This window comes from Rhopilema esculentum, chromosome 4 (assembly GCF_057945365.1).
Source record: "Rhopilema esculentum isolate cy_ngs chromosome 4, ASM5794536v1, whole genome shotgun sequence".
Classification (NCBI taxonomy): domain Eukaryota; kingdom Metazoa; phylum Cnidaria; class Scyphozoa; order Rhizostomeae; family Rhizostomatidae; genus Rhopilema; species Rhopilema esculentum.
In genome coordinates this window covers 8,804,463-8,826,698 of record NC_142818.1, presented here as the reverse complement: position 1 = coordinate 8,826,698, position 22,236 = coordinate 8,804,463, and the positions used below count along the sequence as shown (strand labels likewise).

General features: G+C 37.4%; 2 protein-coding genes across 2 annotated transcripts; both read right to left on the bottom strand.

Moving 5' to 3' along the window:
• Positions 1-425: 425 nt before the first annotated feature.
• On the bottom strand, positions 426-22,049 carry LOC135690551 (uncharacterized). Its single transcript, XM_065208136.2, has 12 exons — positions 21,797-22,049; positions 19,642-19,731; positions 19,228-19,318; positions 18,679-18,804; positions 18,004-18,245; positions 17,005-17,429; positions 15,062-15,871; positions 4,539-9,043; positions 3,910-3,969; positions 2,635-2,769; positions 1,605-1,709; positions 426-622 (listed from the first exon to the last, which is right to left on the bottom strand). The coding sequence occupies exons 1-12, from the start codon at positions 22,027-22,029 to the stop codon at positions 494-496; spliced, it is 6,951 nt and encodes a 2,316-aa protein (XP_065064208.2). The 5' UTR covers positions 22,030-22,049; the 3' UTR covers positions 426-493.
• On the bottom strand, positions 9,455-13,001 carry LOC148960396 (uncharacterized). The gene is made up of 3 exons (XM_089114456.1): positions 12,749-13,001; positions 10,610-10,936; positions 9,455-10,175 (listed from the first exon to the last, which is right to left on the bottom strand). The coding sequence occupies exons 2-3, from the start codon at positions 10,875-10,877 to the stop codon at positions 9,823-9,825; spliced, it is 621 nt and encodes a 206-aa protein (XP_088970582.1). The 5' UTR covers positions 10,878-10,936; positions 12,749-13,001; the 3' UTR covers positions 9,455-9,822.
• Positions 22,050-22,236: the final 187 nt, after the last annotated feature.

The following is a 22,236-nucleotide window of genomic DNA, read 5'->3' as shown; positions in this document are numbered from 1 at the left end:
TTTTGTATTAATAAATGGTGACATCACAATATTCAAAGGACAGATATGATCTAAAAAGACACGAGGATGCAATTCAATACCAATTAAAAACTTTGCCAAGTCTCCCGAGATCTCAATCAAGACTCAAGACTTTGTCAAGTCTGAACAGAACAGCACAAGTTGTAATTTTTAACTTTTTTCCAATGCCACGGGCTAGTCATAGGATATTGCAAACTCGTGGCGTTGTTCTTGTAATCTTATAAAGCTTTTTTGTACGTAGTATTACTTGTAAAATTGTATTGTAAACTTTGAGTAATGTTAATAAAATATTCTGTATACATTAAGGATTTAAAACAATTGATAGGCATTGCCTTGCTAACGATAAACAGCTGAAACAAACAGCTTGAATTGGAGAGGTCACAAATAGACAAAAAAACGCAGAAGGATGGCTACCTGTAAAATATCATTAAAACCCACTAAAATATACAACTTTTCAAATCACATGATATAAAACTCATAAAATACGTTCTCTGAGACAATGCCTTCGCAAAAGCTCCTCAGCACTAAGTCGCTGTATTTTCTCAACTGCTATACGACGGTCCAAAGCAGCCAATTCTTGTTCTTGCCTCTTAAACATATCCTCCTACAAAAAGATACTTTGGTTACATGGACTTTCAGGATATGCATGATCGAGGTTTTTGGGTTGGTGATAATAATGAACAAAAGGAACTGATACAAAAAATCGATGAAAAGCCATACAAAATAAAATGGGCGACTTATAGTATCAAATTCCATTTCAAAAGGGAATTTAACTAATATTTCGCCCTAATAAAACACAACTAATAGATGTGAGGATGAATCGAGTGAGGGGAGTCACCAGCTCTCTGCAATTCCAGGCGTAGGAATCACGAGGTATGGTCACATCGAGAGAAAGGACCAGGATACTGCCCGATACGCAGTGCTTCTCTTTTTCTAAATATTTCTTTCGGATGCTAGGTAAAAGTAAAAACAAGTTATATTTCACAGGGCTTTATCGCTGTGAACATAGATAAAAAGCTCTAAGTTCCTTGGCCCCTTGATTTTAATTTGTCTCTAAAAACTATGTTTAGTTGAGAGCAAGAAAAATTATCCAGGAACTCAGTCAGGAGAAACGAACAAATGTAAAATTGCATTGCTAGATTAACACATAGATTTGCAAAGTTATGACGTCATACAACACATTTGATCACATATCAGAATGAACATAAAAATCCACTGGTATACCTCGAGCTTTTAGAAACCATATATCAGGAATCTGTAACAGATCTAGCTGATTTGGCAAAATTTAGAGTAATTCATAGTGTTCTCTCAGGTTATGTTTGGTCAAAATAAGAAACTTTCAAAAATATGTGATTATGACGTCATCTCCTTGCCATTTTGTTCTGTTCTTTTTTATTATTATTATTATTATTTTTATTATAATTATTATTTATTATTATCATTTTTACCATTATTTTATTATTAATATTATTATATTATTATTTAGTACACTTTTAGTACCATGAAGTACAATAAACTGTGTTCAATCCAAGCTGCTGGTACTTAGCTGGCCCACTTAATCACAACCAACACATAAATGCACTAACCTCCTTTTTTATATACTTGTCCAACACTTCCTTAATGGCATTCCTTCTTACTTCTTCATTGCTGACACTGGCTTCTTCTTGTGTCTTTTTGGTGCTTTTCATATTCTGTGTGATGAAAAGGGAATCAGACTTCATTTCTAAACATCAAAATGTTTGCTTACCTGGATACAGCTTTACTTTGAAAACTCTCACTTTCTCACCTCAAATGACGTCACACAAAGTCAAAATGACGCATAGTGAATGTGCTTCTAATAAATCAAAACGATACTTTTAAAGTACCCTTCATATTAAACTCACTTAACACAAACTCTCCAGTCGAAAACTTAGGGCCGGTTCATAGAAGCAAATTTATCCAACATTCCAGCTTGTTGGCTGGGAGGTGAAATCCACTCTTCCTATTCAAGTTTGTAATTTCAATCTTTGTGGGGTACAAACGAGATCCTGTTTATGAGCTGAAAGGTAGGACAAGTGTGCTTACATGAACTGGCCCCTAGCTTTATCAATTTCCTTTAATATCCCTTTAAAATCTTTCATAAGTCATTTTCAACTTCATAATTCGATAAGTACGGAATCGACAAAGCAATTTATACCCGATATTTTGAAAAACTTTTTAAAAGGGCTCGGAAATTGCCTGAATGCAATCTCAAGGTAACGGATTAAAAAACAAAAAAATTAAACTATTGCTTGGAATTCTGTTTCAGAACCTAATCAACTCTGAGGATCTCCAACTGATACTTCCTAATTGTAAAGAAATACGCAATGAAAACACAAAATAGAAACAGCTTGTTAAAGAAGATTCTATTTGAGAAGAACAATCCATCTTAGAAAATAGCAATCCATCAAAATTGGTTTCCCCAGAAGCTCATTCCATTGACGGGGCAAGGGAAAAATGAGCTATCAATGAAAAATCAATAATACCGTATATTATTAAGACAATATACGGTATTATTGAGAACAAGAAATGACACTCTTTGCAAAGGGATCTTAAATAATTTAGCGCAAAGCAAAACAATATTTAAGCAGCACTTACAAGTTTTGAGTATTGCTCTAGTTTCTGATACATCACAGTCGAACAAGCGCTTATTACTTTTCTGTTTTTGCACATTGACTGGTATCTGCTTTCAACCCGAACAAGCTCCTGCTCCATGCACAGATGTAGCCTTTTCTGAAGAAACAACAATGACAAACAATAATATTACCAACTGGATATCTAGAATAGCATTTAGTATGGCACTGAATTATCAAGGAGGTATCTGACAGAAAAGGGGTGCTGAGGCCCTGCTACACGGTCAGATTGTTCATCAGATATTCACCAGTTATTAACATTATAGATTATTCTATTGTATGATATTCTTCATTTTAAAATGGCATTGAAAAAACAAACACTTTACAAAAGCTTTTTCATCTGACGGTCCTCAGAGCGTTAAATGTCAGTATAAGGGTCTATAAGAACAAGATGGGAAATATATACCCAGTTGTGAATCGTAATAGGCCAATCAGAAAAACGTGAGCGCATTACCGGTATAGTTGTCCAGCCAATACCGCGTCTGAGGAGTGTCAGACGAAAAAGCTTCAAGTATGTTGTAAAATGCTTGCTTTTTTCAAAGTCATTTCTAAATTTTGAACCGCCAAAAAATGCTCACATTTTTCACTTTCCTGATTTTTTGGCATTTGTCTTTACCTAGCATCCCAAGGTAGCTGTGCTTATCAAGCAATGTCATGGTCCTTCCTTTCGTTGGACCACACCTCGTGAATTCTTCGCCTGGAATCGCAGAGAGCTGGCAACTCCCCTCACTCTATGTAAATGTTTTGGTCAAGTCAAGAACTCAAACCCTAGATCCTTGGATCTGTGGTCCACAACCATACCAACTCAACCATCCTCTCCATATTCAAATCACATTTTGGAATAATTTCGAAGAAAATCAATCCCTACTTTTTACAATATCAATATTTGATGAATATCTGATAAAAATTTCTGACCGTCATACAGGGCCTTAGGAAAATGAAGAGTCCATAACATGTTACCGCTACAAAACTGATGACCCAGGTTGACTTTGTAACAAGGATCAGTTTTCTTCTAGTCATAAACTTACTAGGTTTGTAGTGCGCACAAAAACTTAAGTCCAACTCGAAAAAGAAAAATGATGTACAGAGTTTCGAAAAGATACCAAAAGAAACAATTTGCTCCTTGTCAAAAATAAGTGCGGCAATGACAAAACTAAAAATCACTTGACTAGGTGAGATTGAGCAGAAACAAAGGAAAGTAAGGACAAAAAGACAAATGAAGACAAAAAGATCGAAATACCAGCTCAACTGCGTGCGATTCTTTCAGTTCTTTAACTTCTTTATGCTCGATATCTGACGTCTGCAGAAAATAAATAAGACATAAATTGTGACATATAATTCTTATAACCATGAAGTTAAAATTCATACGAAAATAAAATTCCAGCTTTCTAGTTTTCTTTGTCTTTTTTAGGTTGCCAGAAAGAAAGTTTTGTTTTCGACAAAGCTTTCCCTTTCTCATAATAAAGCGTACAAGTATTGGGTAAGCTAAATTTCACAGAATTGTCTCTCTATTTCATTAGACAGCAAAGGGTATGACAAAAAATGATGTCTGAAAATCTTTCCCAGGTTGTGATATTTCAGCCTTATCAAACTTTGAATGTAAGAGAAATATAAAATGGCATGAATGGCAACCAACAAGAACGAGACTATATGAAATTGAGGCTAGGATCAACATTTCTTCTTCTGTTACCAGGCTCCTTATGATTAACTGGTGCAATGATTTTCAACTAAAGAAGCTTTGAAACAATACGTCAAAGAAATTGATGACCAAATATGGAGCTTTCAATGTAAACCAAATTCTACCAAAAACAAAGATGAAGGCACCCCCTCTCCTCGGTATAAATACTTAACACTACAAAAAGATCTTACCATCGTTGCGTTTTTCGGATCTTCTTGCCAATAGTCGGCTGTTATGAGGGAAAAATCATGAAAATGTTTCGGCACGGACAATTTTGTAAAATGATGTTCATTGAACATTGCTTTTCTCCAAGTCAACGACTGACCTTGAACAGCTGACTTTCGTTTCAGACGATCAATGCTACTGCTGTTGCTGCTGCTGTTGCTGTCTTGAGTAAGGAGACCAGCCGATTCTTTTGTTTGCTTTTCGTCAGTAGCGGGCGCAACATTCATATTTGGTGTACTAGGGGTTTGTAGGCCTGACTCAGACTCAGAAACAGCTGCATTTTCGGGGGGCTTACCGCTCTCTAGCATACAGCGAGGAATAGAATTAAGGTCAATATCAGCAACAACTTGGGCTATTCCACGAGGTTCCAAGTCAACTGTTCGCGATCTCGTTGATGACGTTCTAGCTGAAACAGGTAAATGGCTGGAAACTAGGGAAGAACTTGTTTGTGAAACAGCAGGCGAGGACTGTGTACTAGCTGGGTGTTTCTCTACATCGACAGTTATATCGCTAGTACTTGAGCTAAGATTCGTGGCTGGGGGGATAATTTCATTGTTTTCATTTGTAACATTGCAACTGAGTCCTTCTGAATGTGAAATCGGTTGTTCAGGGTCTGTTAATTCCTTTGAAGGTGACGTACAATTTTCACTGTTTGAGCTCTTTAGCATTTCGGAAGACTTGAATTTCAAACTATCATCCTCAGTACTATTACAATTAATCCTTGTTTCATCATGATCAGCATCTTGAGAGAGATTCTCTGCCATTTCCATAGATATATTAACAATATGCTTCTCTTCCTCTGACAATTCAGAAACAAAACTTCTACTACTGAGATGCTTAATTTTTTCATTAATTTGTTCGCTTAAAATCGTAAAATCATGGCCAGTCATTGTTACATTATGGGTTTCTTGATCTGATACTTTACTCTCCTGCACAGGGGCTCCCTGTCTATGCATTTCTTGTGTCAACATTTTGAGTGTATCTTCTGGGTTTGATAGCTCCTTGATATCAATGTCTGTCTCCTCCAACTTTGTGCCATGAAACGGTCCCAGATGATCCTCTAAATCACTGACTGCGCCAAAATCATTAAGCAGCAAGCCATCACTATTTTCCATCTTCACTTCAGCTTCATTTGATGATACTTTTTCCTTATCTTCTTCATCTAATGTTTCGCCATTATCATGTTGTTTGTCTATATCCTCCGTGCCATTTTTAACATGCTGTTTATCTGCCTCAACTGGTACTGCATCTCCACACTTAAACTCTTCTTCTGCACTTTGTTGCAAAGAAGGCGATGGGATTTCCTCCTTTGAAGACGTTACTTTGCAAACGGGATCTGTACTTCCTAATGTAGTTTCTAGCTTTACTTGAGATGTTGAGGGGGAGTCCATTGAAACTGCATCGCTTGCTTCCAACGCAATCTTTCCAATATGCTCCATTTCAACTTCGGTGTTCCTGTCTGCATCCTCGGTAGCAGCAGCCTTATCACCAGCAAGATCAATTTCTTCTGGGGCTCTCACTTCTTTAAAACCAGATTTTTCAGCCTCTCTGTTGCTCAAATCTAGACCCATACCCAGAGAAGCCTCTCTGTTACTCAAACCCAGAGAAGAATTATCCCTTTTATCAGCTTCGTCTTGCTGCTCTGCTTTTATGCTTTCCAATTTCTTATTACACTCTGACTTCTTTTCATCCTCCTTCAATTCAGCGGGCTTACCTACAACTGCATTTTCAGTCACAAGGACAGCTTCAGTCTTAGACTCACGCTTAGATTCAACAGGTTCTTTAGATTTCGATTCTTTATTATCAGGTCTCTCGACGGAGCTTTGAAGGTTTTTGCTTGCAGATTCAGTTTTCTTAAGCTTATCTGGTGTCTGTTGTTGATCAGTGGCCTTCAAATCGCATTCTTTTTTCGCTTTATTCTCCTTTAATTGGGCTCTTTTCTGCTCTTTAATCTTCGACATTTTTACAACCTTTGGTGGAGCAACTTTTTGTAGGCCAAAATCCCAGATCTTCAAATCGATTTCTTTGCTCTCTCTCCTTCCTTTAACAGGTGTTGTTTTCAGCTCTTTCAAAGAGGTTCCCCTGGATTCTTTAACAGGCGAGGCTTTCAGCTGACTGTCGCCTGAAATTACTTTATTGTCCCGTGAGTTTTCAGCTGCAATTTCCTTTCCACCATTTTTCCTTGCGTCTTTGGGCATACTCTTTTCAGACTCCCGAGAAGAATCTTGCGTCTTCTTGAATTCTGATTTGCCATCTTTCAATTTGCTTGAGAATTTTTTCGCTTGTGAAAACTTTTTCTGCTTTTCTGGTGATCCCCTTTGAGGGTCTCCATCTTTATCGGCCAAAATCTTCTTTTGATCTTTCTGGATTTCTTTTAAACTATCTTTGGGTTTGATAGTCTTTTCACTTTTAGCACCAGGTTCCTTTTTGACTTTTTTAGCTACGTCTAAACTTGATTTTGTAGAGTTATCCTTGGAACCCTCAGACAACGTCCGACCACTACTACTTGATAAAAACTGGTCTATTTTCAAATTCTTATTCTTGGACGACTGAGTCTCGACACCACTGCTTGAATTCACTTCCTCTTCCTTGGACAGGTCAGCTTTTGACTCAAGGAATCGCTCATTTGATGAAGTTTGACTCTGTATATTTTTGATCTTCTTTTTCATGACAGGTGTGTGGGATTTAATCTCTTTCCCCTTTTCATCATTTTTTGACTCTTGCGATTCTATAGCGCCCTTGGAAGTCTTGTCGGAGAACTTGCCCTTAAAACTTTTGGGCTTTGACGATTGAATAGGTGACAGGGGTTCTTCCTTCTCCGGTAAAGTGTCTGACCCACTTTCGTGTACTTTTACTTTAGCGGCAACAGATGGTTCACTTCTGTCTTCAAACTTTGAGCAGTTATCCTTGTCTTTACCCTTCCGGCTGAAATCAAACCGTGACGAGTCTTCTGTTTCTTCTCCCTTCATCTCTTCTTTCCTCTTCTTCTTAGATTTCTTAAGCAGTTTCTCAGCACTTTTTATTTTTACACCTTCATTAGAGATGTCTTTACTTATGCTCTTTTCAATAGTCTCGCCAAAGTCTCTTGAAACTTCATCTTTCTTGTTCTTCTTTGAAAGCTTAGAATGACTTTCAGCCTCCTGATCCCCAGACAAGCTTGGTATTTTAATCTTTTTATCTTTCTTTTTCTTCAGAGCCTCCGGGTTTGAAGAATCAAAATTTATCATGGGTTTTGCTGCACTTTCCGTTGTTTTCCTTTCTTCTGATCCAGAATCAGCCGATAATGTACCATCTTCTAGATACCTGGCCTTTTTACCTTGCGTGTCAGCAGCCGTTTTCCTGTTATTTGCCTTGTTCGTTTCGAAAGATCTATCTAACTGAAGATCGCTCTCTTCTGGAGAGCTTTGAATCTTACCAGTTCCTGAATCGATTTTACTTAAGACCGTATCAGATCTTTGAGACAAACTATCCGTAATTTCTGATTCTGAAATGCTGCTTGCTTTGCAATCACCTTTGGTTTCTTTACATTGTTCCTTCTTCTCACCATCGATTCGGGCCAATGCCGCATCTGACTGAACTACAGGTGACAAGCTAGGTTCGTTCAAGGATCCATGATCTGAAAGTCTATCAAGAACATTTGTGAATATGTTTGCACGGAACATATCACTTGTAATTTTGTCATGAGATTTAGAAGATGTCCCTTCTTCTTCCTCTTCTGCATCAGATATATCACTTATGTAAGGGTTGTTACCAGAAGATTTGGTGTTCTTCGTCTTTTCGTCTTTCGCGTCACCATCGCTGTGCCCAGAATGGCTTTCCTTCTCAATATTTTCACCATTTTTCGAATCATTTTCTTTGGTGCCAAAGCTTGGCTGAGTTCTTGTGCTGTGCTGTCCTTGTCCTTTTGGTGACGACCCCTCTTCGAAGTTACTTGCTGAAGATATTTTCTTGTCATTTCGCTTATACTTTTTCCTTGGACGGCCTACACTTACTTCACGGTCATTTTCTGAAAACTTTCGTTTCCCTTCGACTTTCTTTAAGAATGGAGAATTTTTTTGAGGGGTTTTTTCCTCCGGAGATATTTCTGACAGCCCGTGTTTCGGTGTTGAGGTACGGGGGCTTTCACCTTCACCTTTGACCAAAATTCCTGTTTCAGGTTGTTTTGCTTTTCCTGATTCTTCGGCCATCGCTAATTTTTTTCGCTTGACCATTTCAGAAATACGCGACAACTCGATGTCATCATCATCACTATCTTCATCATCATCCGAGATTATTCGCTTCTGAGATGAGCCTGGCACCCGAGAAAGCTTCGATTTGCGTTTACGGCGTGGAATGAAGTTATTTTCGTTATCGTCATCGTCGTCATCATCTCCCTCATCGTCGCCATCTTCGTTAAAATTTTCATTATTATTATCTCTGTCGTGTTTCTCTTTCATAAAAGCTGTACTCTTCGATTGCAAATGATCAATGTCTGAACTTCTAACACTAGAAACGTCATCTTCTGAGCTGGATTCAGATGAAGATTCCGTCGAAAACGCGTAATTTTCTAAAAAACAAATAATGCATAAATGAAAAAAATTAAGAAAAATAAAACTACCCAAAAAAATGCAGCCAAAAATTGACAAATTGTTTCTGCCAAGAAATGTTTACACACAGGAAAAAATTAGTAAATCCATACACATTTGCAAATTTTTACTTAAAAATGGATACATAAATATTCCAATATGTAATCTAAGATCAATTATAATAAATTATCACATGCAGATATTATGCTCTTCTTCCAAAAAAACGATGGATGAAGAACTGATAAATTTAGCTATGTAAATTGTCAACGAATGAAAAAGTCAGTTGTCGTGATCGGAAGTCACCTCGTTCTATTTCTGCTAAAGATGCGAACTCTTCAAGTAGAGCATCAACTTCTGTTGAGGCTGAAACATCAAGTGGATTCTCTAAACTGTAATTCTTCCTACTTGGATCTGCACCAAACTTCAAAAGTATTTTGGCTATCTATAGAAATAATTGGACTTACATTAACAGTGAGTAAACAACTCATGTATATATGTATATGTGTACTTTATAAATTTCTTCTTGATCTTGCTTAAACAGTGAAAATCTAAGAATTTATTCAGGATACATATTACTGCAACTGATAGCCTGTAGAGATTCCATAATGATTTATAAAGCATAATGGATGTAGAATTTCTCAGAACAACAATGGAGTTATGTCATTTGCTGTCAGTATTTGGTGCCTTAGATAGAATACTGGGTATCAAAAAGGTGGACAGGATAGAACAGAGCGCAGGCAAGATGGCACAAGATATGCAAACAACGAGATGAACAGAAACATTTCTCTTTTGCATGAACTCTGAAACATGGCTTTATACAACAAAATATCACTCTCAAACTTAAAATCATTGTTTTATTTGACAAACAAATTGAATTCAAATATTTCTGACTTGCCTTAAGGTGTCCATTAGAACTTGCATCATGAAGAGGAGTGTCACCTTCAAGTCCCTTTGCATTCACATTAGCTCCAGCTTTAAGCAACATTTTCACTACTTTATAATGCCCTCTGCTGCATGCTTCATGTAGTGGGGTCCAGTCTGGAAAATGTTTAATGTATGAATGCAGAAAGTGGTAAGGTTGCTGTCTGTGAATTTATATGTCACATTTAACAGAGAGAAGAGCCATCTCAGGAATTCAGACACACAACCAGCAAAACAGTAGGTTGCTTCTATATCATCCAAGCCACCTGGTCACATTTTCAAATCAAAGCCTAAGCCAACATCCAAAACAAACCAACAATGGAAAGAATAAAGATCATTCTTAACCTTAGAATAAACATTAGCCATCCATTATTTTTAGGAAGAAATGGAGACTGGATTTGGGGTCTGAATGATTATTTTTCTCTTTTAAAAGACATTGACAATGCTGTGAATCTTCCACCCTTCTAGGCCTAGCCCTGATCTTGATGGTCTCATCAACTATGCAGAAATGTTTATAAAGCCACAAACTGCAAAATCGGTATCCCGTTTACCTGCATGGTCAGTGATATTGACATCTGCACCTTTCTTTATCAAACTACGCACTCCATCTACATCTCCTTTGATTGCAGCCAGATGAAGCTGTGTTTCTCCTCTTTTGTTCCTCTTGTTAATTTTATGCATTTCTCCTTTTGATGATCCAGATCTTTTATTCCCAGAGGTTTCTCCGCTTTTCTTTGTTTTATCTTTTTTTTGTTCCTGGAATTCTTTGGCAGACATCTCCAAAAGGAGCGCCATCTGTTGCCTTTCAGTTAAAGGCATTTTCTAGCTCTTTTTTCCTTTGCAAATTTAACTTGGTAGCTTTATGGAATTTCAATCATCTAAAAAAATAGCACAGCCTTAGGAAACAAATGTCAGCTCAAATAAATAAGATCATGTTTAACAAATACCTTTTCAGAGCAAGTTTTATGAAAAATTTAACTTGACAATCATGAAAATTACTGTTTACCAGGCTGTCATAAAGTGCCTGATGCTCGCAAAACATTCAGGAAAAGTTTGTAGTGACCATGCTTAGGCAATTTTCCACCAACTTTCTATACATTCATTGAGCAGGCCACCACCATGACATCCCCCTTTATCATTAAGAGCATCAAATACCATAGGACATTCCTTTAACGTTGTTTACAGCTTCACACATAAAAGTCATGCTGACTCCTTCCCAAGTCTAGATCTTTCTTTCTTCACTACATCATCATTATATACATCATCCTAACACATCTTTACTCAGCACATTCATTTTGTATATAAGTGTCAAACATAATGTTAATTTTGTATGTAATTTAGCTCAGTTAGAATCAAGACACACAATAGGCACATTTTCTCTTCTCTGGCTCCAAGTTCAAGTTAAAGTTTCATTTTTAAATTTTAACTAAACACAAATTCCATCTAACAACAACTACAAAACAACAACATGCAGGAAATTTTTATCTTCATATTTGCCAAAAAATGGATCACAGAACTGGAATCACTAAGTTGAAACCAGTTAATGCTGAAAACCTCATGCTGCCCGGGCAGGCGGGCAGCGAATAACCCCATTTCCAGAACTAAGCTTTTTCTATACATTTCAATGGAATTTGTTGCTGTAGCAAAATATTGGCTCTGTGTTCTCCACACCTTAAATAGGACTTGCCAGGTTTGGAGCAACACATTGATCGATGGATGGTTTCTTTAAAGCCTGCACTGATTGTTGTTCTGCTGTACACTTAAAATTACCTTATTTTAGTCACATTCAATGTTAAAATCAGAGTAGCAACCAAAAACCCTCACTCAACAATCAGATAAACAGTGTTTGAGCTAATACTGTATTAGCTCAAACTGCACTCAAATTAAACTCTTTTATCTCAACAATATATATTTATTACAATGACCTTTGCTAAAGTATGTTATTAAAAGTTTAATAAATGCAAATAATGTTGAAGGGTAGAAGTAAAGATCTTTTCACCTCAGTTTATCATTAAACCTGTAATGTAATTTTCACTTCACAACAAAGGTGTGTATCTCAACTCAACTTCAACTCAAATCACCTCAACTCAAATAAACTCACCTCAACTACTCAACTCATCTCATCTCATCTCAAATCAACCTCAGCTCAACTCAACTCACCCAAACACACCTCAACTCCACTCAACTCAAACAGTATTTTCTGGCATACTAGGTTATTTACAAGATTTCTATAACATCTAACATTTGAGGGATCAGAGCCTACTGTCCCCTTGACGGTATTTTGAAGGTATCATACATAAATAGGCTTAAGTAAGTTTAAAAATCAGGAACAATTAAGCAATTAACAATGAACAATAAAAGCAAAAAATATCAAATTTGAAATGAACCCAGCTAGCATTTCGATTTATTATAAAACATTGTTGTCTTACCTAATCAAATCTTTTGAAAACAAATATGAAAGTTGTTGAAATTTTAGTATTAGTAATACCTAATCGGGCATAAAGTTATTCTAAATAAATCTTAGAGTCTTATATATAGGGGGATATTTCTTATCATACAATTTATAAAATCATCGATTGACTTCTCGCATTCTGACATAAAGAATTTCGTTCAGAATTCATGATAAGCCATCTTATAGCGTAAAACAATGAAAAGAAAAAATTAAATCAGAACAAACAATTTAGATAAACCTCAGATACTCTGTATGCGTCAATTCCGTTTTCATTCTTTGTCAGCCATCTTTCCACAATACGCCTAGGCCACAGCATCGCATAAACAATACGCAAAATGTGCGCGAAGATCAAAACAGGTGCAAAGCGGCTTCACCGCGGGAGAACGCGGGAGTGAAGAGATGGAAAAGCCAGGCAAGGAGTTTTCGTACTGCATGCTATGCTGCAAAAATTGCATAGGTAAATATAAAAGGGTAACAATTAACAGAGTAAAGTGTTTATTTATTTAGGCAATACAGTAAACAAACTATATTTCCCTTTTTTGATGAGGTAAACTCTCAAATTGAGTCCCTTTTCAAACAGACTAATTCTTTCAGCCCTACCTCCTCAATTAGAACTTTTAGACCCTGTGGCACGGGTCTTCTGCCATAAATCTGTCCAAAATATCATGCAAATTATCGTCTGTGCTGATGCTGATCAGTTTCACCACTGAAGGAATCAGTACTAATAGGCTGTCCCTTTGGCTTTGCATCGAAATACCCATTTGTTTCTGTAGAGACATTTCGAGCTGAGCAACAGAAGTTAAAATGGACAAGCAGACTGAGAAAGAAAAAATCAATTCATCATGGATACGTTGATTTCAACTATATTTAATTGAATACTGACTTTACAACTTCACGTAACATCTCAAAAAAATTTGGAACAAGTTTAACAACAACACAACAAATCTAGACATAATCTCTTCCCTCGTCCTATTCTTCTCGTCCTTTTCCCTAATCTTCTTCCATTCTTCCCTTGCTCCCCTCTCCTTGCACCCCTCTACGTTGGCATCGTGTCATATTCGTACAAGTTAATTACCATCGCAGCTATAGTTATATACTTATAGTCAAACTCTTCATGTCTCGGGTCTCTAAATACAATCAGCTGCCACCCCAATTGTCTAGCTGCCCTTAGGAATAAAGCCCTCCTTAAAATTTAGGGTTATTCAGGTCATTATTTACTCTATTTACAATTATATACTGGCTTGTAATAAGTGGGGGTAGGCAAGTAAAAAGGGGCTTGGCAAAAAAATAATTCTGCAAAGTTGACATCTATGCTATATACGCTAATGGGTTGTACAGGCACGCACAAATAATTGCCGCCAATGGTTAATATAACCAAAAATGAATACAAAAACGCCACGAACAAGCTTGATACAGTTCAATATTGCACTGTTCAATTGTATCAGATATGTACATTTAGCCATAAAACAGTCAAGCTAACACTGATGTAGTGTGACAGTGTCAAGCTAATACACATTAACTATAATAATAACGAACATCCCGACGTAGCATCCCAGACCGGGGTATAAAGGATGTGTGTGTGTGAAAGGCGTCTTTTGAGGACATTAAACGGGAATATAGGCCAGTTACCCCTTAATAGCATTTTGACTTGCTTTTTTCATCAGCAAAAGCATTTAGGAGGTCGTCTGTTTTATTGTTTCTTTACCCTTTACTTGATGTGTGGATACGAAAAGTATCTGGTTGAATGGGACGCAAAGGGTGGCTTGGTTTTGGTGTATCTTGATAATTTTGTCTATGAAAAGGAGGATTTCCAAAACGCTTATACACCATTTTAAATTTAAACTTGCAAGGCGTTCCTTTGGTTTGAAATTACTCATTTAAAACCCCCAGATGCAAAAAGGACATTGTTTTGGGGTTTTTCACTGGGGTCGTGGTGGAGTCAGATGATAAAATGAGCATAAACATTTCTTGACAATAGTTCCATGCGAAAACACTGATGTGACGACACTGTAGCTACATTTCCCATAAGAACAAAACAAGGGAAATCGAAATGGAAATTCGATATAGTACCCCATGGATGGGGTCGCGACTAACAACCCTGGTAGAAGCGACCCCAAAAGTGATCGTACAAATCACTTTACGTGCATCTCGATGCGCGGGAAACAAACATTAAACTGGTGCCAGCTTGCAGTCTCTGCGAGGCCAAAACTGACAAGAATACCGCACTTTGAAAAACATACGACAAAGTTCACTATAACAAAACAGACACATCAATAGTCGATTTGTTTCTCTAGTTCTTCCCCAATTTCAAAATCATCATCACTAAGGTTACTATTTCCGCTGCTATTACTGCTGCTACTACTGGAACGGCCACAAATGTCCCCGTCTATGCCTTCAGACAACAGTGCCAGCCTCTTTTTCCGGACCTCGAGGATTTCATTGTGCAGCTTTTTCTTTCGTTTTCTTGACTTATCTAAAGTAATTCCAAGCTTTAAACTGGCTGAATCCCGCCCCGACCCACTAGAGCTGGAATTGGCACTGCTCCGGCCGCTGCTACTCGAACCGGATATGCTACCTAAAACGTCCGGATCTTCTTCGCTATCACTCGCCATATATTCTTCTACCTCTTTATCCATCTCATCAAGTTCATCTTTGCTGAATGTGACCGGGTTAAGAGAATCTAGAATGTCTTCCTCCGTTGATATTTTATTATTCAGCAAACTCTCTTCGTTATGCTTTGACACGGGTTTCGTCTTATTTCCAGTGACTCTCTCAGCCTCAACATGAATAGGCGTACCTCTCTTCGAAAAGTCTGGGGTATCTCCACCGTTGGCCCGCGAACGATTGGGGACAGGAAACAGCCTTTCATCGACTCGTTCCCACCTCTGAGAACAGCACCATAGCCAGTCCACACCAACGAGTTGAATACCGGATATTCTGCTCGCTCGGTATGCTTTTTCGGTACCGAGTCTAGCAGCAATAACATGAGTTGTATAGTCTGAAGAAGTGACACTATTGTCGGTGTTCTTACGGTATAAAATACTGTCGGTTACTTTAGCACCAAGACTTACTGCTGTTCGATACACTGTACTATTCTTCACAGGAACGTTTGTCGGTACAACTCCAGTAAATACAATGTTGGTTCCTTGAAGCGTCTGTTGACGTAATGCTGGAACAATTATTCGCGTATCCGGATTCGTTGTTCCCGGAGTGCAAAATCTGGCGATCTCCGGATCCTCTCGAGAAAGGCCTCCATTTGTTTTTATCAAGTCAGTAGTTGAATAAAATGCGCCATGAATACGTTCAAGGATTTCTTCAAGGTAATAAAGATAGTCATCCAAATCCGGGGGGTGATTACTTCCTGCAAAAGTAAGAAAATGTTATATCTCAAATGAATAAACTTACTTTCTAACAATCTTAAAGGTCAACTTGAAAAGACGCAGTTTGAAATCGGTTTTGTCGGAAAGACTATTTGCAATGTAACCTAAATGCATCCAGCACCGGCTTGCTAAATCCTTAACCATCTTTAAAAAGATATACCACGTCAGGACATTATTATAAATATAATTACTAACAATTCCTTTTAAGTTGGCATAAGAGAACAAAAAATACATATAGCTAATAAGCTAATCAACAAAATAATTTAAAATCTACTTTACAATGTCCATACTAAACCTAAAAAACCCTAGATCTTTAATGAAAACTTTGCACAATCTGCAGATGCAAGTATTTCCATGCCATAATTTTATTTTTCGTTTGAACTCCACCAGTGTATTGGAATCTTTAATCTCCCTTGGTAATGAGGACCACAAATGGTGACCTCTGTACTGAATATTCTCTATCCCGTATGATGTTGTCTTCACTTTTGGCAACCGCAAATGATTTTCATTTCTCAAAATGTATTGAATATCTCTCTCAGTAAGAATGTTTTTCATAAATGTTGGATTTAGATTGTTTTACGATTTGAATATTTCAATCATTAGCAGTTGCAGATTGTGCTGATGAATAGTTCCATATTTTTTCTTCAACTAGGCTAGCTCTAATTCACTATATTTGCATAGTCATCGCAGTGCTCTTTCGTGAACGCGATTTAACTTTGAATTAGTTGCTCTATCATTAAACATCCATACAAGTAGACCATAATTTAATTTGCTACCTGATGAAAGAATTCATTAAAACTTCTGATCAGAATAGTACATCATAATAGTAAATCACGGACTCTTCTTTGCACTTGTTTCAGGGCGCATATAGGAGAGTCAGGGTCAAAAGATTCTTTGAAAACAGTTTGGTTGGTAATGCCTTGAAATCAGGGTGTCCCATCGCGACAGCAGATGCTTCAGGGAACAATTCTCTTTTAGAGAGAAACCTTATTTAGAGAAAAATTGATTTTTGAGCACAATTTATTTACGGGAGAAAACTCCTGTCGGTTCTTGATTAGGTTCTTTTGGGGGGTTTACTATAAGGTAGATTCAACAAAAGGACTTCACCGCATACCATTAGAGTCGGCATCCGCGTCTATTGCTTCACATTGATTGTTATCAGCCTTGTCACACTGCTCTTTTGTGTTGGAAGTTTCATCTACATTGTCACCATTCTTCATCTCATTCTTCTCACCACTTGCATCCTTCTCATCCCGGTCTTCTCCAGCTCCATTAACCGGCCCATCCTCCTTTCCAACTCCGTTTTCAACTGCCTCCACCTCATCCAACGGCTGGTCTTCAGTTTCTTTGTCTTCATCCGCCTGACTATCTTGCGCAGGAGCTTCGGTGGTACCCGTATTCCCGTAAGGATCATTTATGTCGCCAATCCCTTTGAAGAACTTGTACGGCTTCACAGTTATGAGATTTGGCGCGAAGTTCCACACATCCTCTCTGTCGTCGATTATGCATACCATGTGATCACCACAGGGGAACAAGGCTCTGTAGAAATAGAGGCAAAATGATCAGAAGAATTCGAGCATGGGATTATTTAGCTAGGCATTAATATCTTATATCTAAAGAAAAAACATTCAAATATTGGATTTACGGGATGAACAATAAACACCTTTGGGATGAACTTATGTATCAACTATTTTTGGATCAACTAGGAGCGTCACACAATTAATAAAATCACGATACGAAGAGAAAGCAATCTAAATTTCAACTACGTATGAAAAGTTCTTGCTTATATGTTTGTGAGTACCAGCGATTTTGGGTAGTTTAGTTATGCGCTGTTTCTCAGTTAAGCGCTGAAGGATTTAACTTAAAAAAATTCCGGGTTTTCCCACTTAGAATTGCTACAAAGCAATTGAAACATAAAACTAGTAGTTCAGCAACCTAAATATTTCTGAGAACAAAGAGAGACACAAATCTTCTTATTTCTGTTGCTGCAAAAACTTTAACAAAGCCAACACATATATATAATACTCTTTATAATCCCTTAAAAAAGTGCCAAAAAGAGTCTTGATGACAGAGATATTTGTTGGGCTGACATGAAAAAGCATATAAATCGTGCCTTAAGTCCTGTGACTTGCTGAAGAAATCCATACATTCATCCCTTGATCTGATTCTATGGGCAAAGAGCTTTTCATCTGGATCCAAGTGTCTCGCTATGGTGTGGGCATATATCCTCGATCCCATTGTGAATATATGAAGCTCGAATAACTTCGATGCTTTCTCGAGGAAGTCCTTTGCACCTGGCCTCACCTTCGTGTGGTATTCAATTGGATGGTCCGGAAGACGATAGTGGAAAATGTCCTTCGTAACACAAAGATATAAAAATCATACATGGAATATTTTCATAGAAAAAAGGATATCAAAGTAACATTATGTGTTTACATTTGAAGATCACCAGTAAGAATTCATAGGTATTTCTACGTTCGGGTCTCCTTCATGTCCAGGGTGATATAAAATAGAGAACATAGTAAAAGTAACAATTGTAAACAAATCAACAACGAAAGAAAAGTTAAACGATAATAGTCAGGAACAAAGCAATAAGACGATGGAAAACCAATGCAAAATGAAATTGCGGAGAGAACATCCTGTTTTTCTTCCATCTAATACATTACACAATAATGTTCTTGCACATTTAATGATCTTAATTCTATCATTTAAATTGGACATCGCCATTCACACAGTAGACTACAGTCATTAGAAAACTTCTCAAGGGGTCTGAAAAAGGTCCTCTTACCGGAATGTCCCTTGGCACTGCTTCATGCGTAGTATGAATCAATGTTTGGTCCAAATCAACAACAAGTGCCAACTTTTTTGCTCTCAGGAGCTGTCTTTCATCATATCTGGCGATCCTCTCAGCCTCCTATAGCAACAGAGCACTTACTTCTAAATAACATCAAAAAGGTTTTTTGAGAATTCCATCAAATATTCCACCAATTGACACTTGATCACAAGCTGGCTTGCTACATATAAATCTACAAGCTCTTGTAAATGTTTTAATCATAATTCTTAAAAGTAACTTTGGTATTAAAAACAAAATTAAATTAGGTGTCATTTATAACAAATCCACCATCAGCTACAAAGACACCCCTGCTATTCTAGCTCCAGTTGCCTCAGACAGATAAGTAAACCCAACATTCCAATTATCTAAGCCAAAGTAAAAAATACCTCAGAAAAGAGACCCTGATCATTTAAGGCGGTTGTGGGGGTCATGCAAATGTGGGGGGGGGGGTCGTGTATCACATTAGGTAAGGTCAGCAGTAATATCCAAGGGAATACAACATACCTCAAAACTAACACGAAGCTCTGGGATATTATGAACCATCGATACCCCTGCAGCTACAGGTCCAGTTAAACATCCAGGGATACTTGCTTCCCTTAAATTTCAAACCAGAAAGTTTATTAAAAGCCTTATGAGATGTTTCCTAGAGCATACCACCTGTGAAAACATGCATAGAAAACTGGGATTTGCAACTTGATAAGAAACAACACATGTGGAATTGGAAGGAAGCAAAACTTTTTTGGAAGGCAAAATCATGCAAAAATGAAAACATTAGTAATCTGCAGCTTAAAGAAATGATAACATTGAAAATCCTCTTTATGTAAACAATTCATGACTACTGGTACAAAAGTAACACAAGTTTTAATTACTAAACCAAAATAAGCTATGAATGAATGCATAGAGAAGAATATTTCTTACCGTCGAAGGTCAGCTCCACATTCACAGCACATATCCTTCATTATAATTGTGTGCAGACAGTGACTTTCATCAATGAAAATAACTGGTTGCCTACAGACGAAGATTAAGATGCCTGGATTATTGGTGCTTGGTCACAAGACAATGTTGCTGTGTTAATGCTTGTGGGTGGGATGAATCCACCTCAGCAACTGAAGTGAGATTTTGTAGGACAGATTTTAACGACTTTTGCTACTAAAAAGTTATCTTGTCAGCCAAAACTATAAAGATTGATTTTATAAAACCAGGAAATTTAGTTCAGGTTGACTGTTCTTAATTATTTCAAAAATTCGAGGTTGTATAGACTTTCCCAAAGTCTATTTTATGTTAAATCCATAAGGCATTCGTACTACTGCGAGGGCATATCTAAACTGCAAAGGAGACAATAGAAGGCAAAGAAAATTATACTTTTGACTCTTGTAGGCTTATGAATAATTAATGAGCTCACAACATTCTCATTAGTTCCGCTCTTAGTCCAGGGGGTTACCGCCTGCAAAGAAGTCATTTTAAGGATGTTGGGATTAACACCAAGACATATTCATAGGTGTTACAAAAAGCCTCCCACAGCTCTTCCCATCAAACATTCAGTAATTTTTTAACTCTCTTTAAACATTTTTAACTCTCTTGGAAAGCGCTAGCAATGGGTTTGTATAATTTGTTCAAAGGATATTAACAAATACAAGAACCCTCAGGATCATATTTTACGTTTATTTTCTAATGGTGGATGAAAAACAAGCAACTGTATGCTTATTGAGAAATATTTTGATGTTGGAGATGGGGATTTGAAAATAATTTGTAAGGTGTGCGCATACCAAGTATACAGAATGGCTTGAAAGTTCAGGAAGGAAAGAAAGACCAATTGAAAGTTAGGAGAAAACTAGTGAAAGAGAAATACACGAATAAATCAATAAAAAGAGGATTGCCAACTGATACTGAACTATCTCCAGCTCAAAAGAGAGTTGAGTTATCAAGAACATCAAATAGGAAAAGTATATTGTTTGGAAAAGGTGAAAATAAAGATTCGTGGGTGGCATCGGCATTCTACGTGCAACTTTGCCACCATTTTCAATTTAGTAAATTTGTGTTTGACCCTCTTGGATTTCGGGAACCATAACAACAGCCTTCCCTGGTGTATTGTTTGCAAACAACATCAATTGGCCTTTTGAAAGATGAGAGAGTACCGCGCCGGACCGAATGTGGTCCGACTCCAATTGTATGAGCTCATCAATTATTCATAAGCCTACAAGAGTCTAAAGTCTATTTTCTTTCGCCTTCTATTGTCTCTTCTGCAGTTTAGATATGTCCTCACAGCAGTACGAATGCATTACGGATTTAACATAAAATAGACTTTGGGAAAGTCTAGAGGTTGTAAGAAATGCAGTTGCTAGCTTTTCGCTCTGGGGAGGTGTTAAGGCCGCATTCGACAACAAAGTGAGTGCAACAACTTTCATTTACAAACAAGTTCCAGACTGGAAACTTTGTTGCATGAACAAGTTCATTTCAAAATTTTGCTATGCATGTTCGAAATAAGGCACTTTTAAGAAATTTGCATTGTTAATAAAGTGAAATGTTATTAAATAGGGACTTTGTGTGGCCAAGATGCAAAAGTGCGTGGATGGAAAATTTGAGTGCACCGGCAATATATTGCGGGCGCACGACAAAGTTTACAAACTGAGAAGTTTGAATATTCACCGAAAAAGCACCAACACATTGCTAAAAATCCTCGTTTTTGAGATAAAACGTTGTTCAAAATTGCATTTTACAGTGGCTCAGCCTCAGCTTGTTCTTAATTTGCTCTTAACTTTTGACCAATTTTGAGGCTCGTGTTCTTATAAAATTGTTCTTATAAAATAAGAGTATACTGTTTTATCAACTGCTCATATTTTCGCTGTACTTAAAGAAATGCCCCGTTGGACCTTCGATGTACAATTGACATTAAATGTACTCTGGTCTAGACTTCGAATCGTACTTTTGAACAGGGCATGGGATGCTCATTTCAAAGAAAGTAGAGCAGCTTAATGCCTTTCATCAACAAAATAAAAAGATAACCTACTGAAGTGAATTTTTGCAGTTAAACAATCAGACGAAACCCTGCAAAGATGATGACAATAAGTTTTACCCTGCTGATACTGTATCGCCTTGCTCGGCAAGAATCTTTGAAACCTTTCCTTCAAATCTTGACTTCAGTATCCGTTCTTGAGGCTGTGTCGAGGACGCCTTCTCGCCACTACTGCATTGCATGTAGCTTGCAAGGTTGGCATCTTTGACTACCTCTTGGCCCTTTTTCACATGCCACTTTGTTATCTTTACAGTGAATTTTCCCGAAATTGCAACTTTGCGAACAGTCGCCATTTTTGGACGCGAACAGTCGTTTCGCGCGAATGTAACTGCGTGGCTCCGCCACAGCAGCTTGTTGTTAGGGAGGAGGGTAAAAAATGGCCTTTCCAGATTTTAACCATGGGCTCCGACGCAGGTTGGAAAATGGAGGGGCCAAGAGAAAATATAACAATCACAACAAAGGTTTTTAAAAAAAGCTTTGTTGTTTTGCAAAATAGTGAG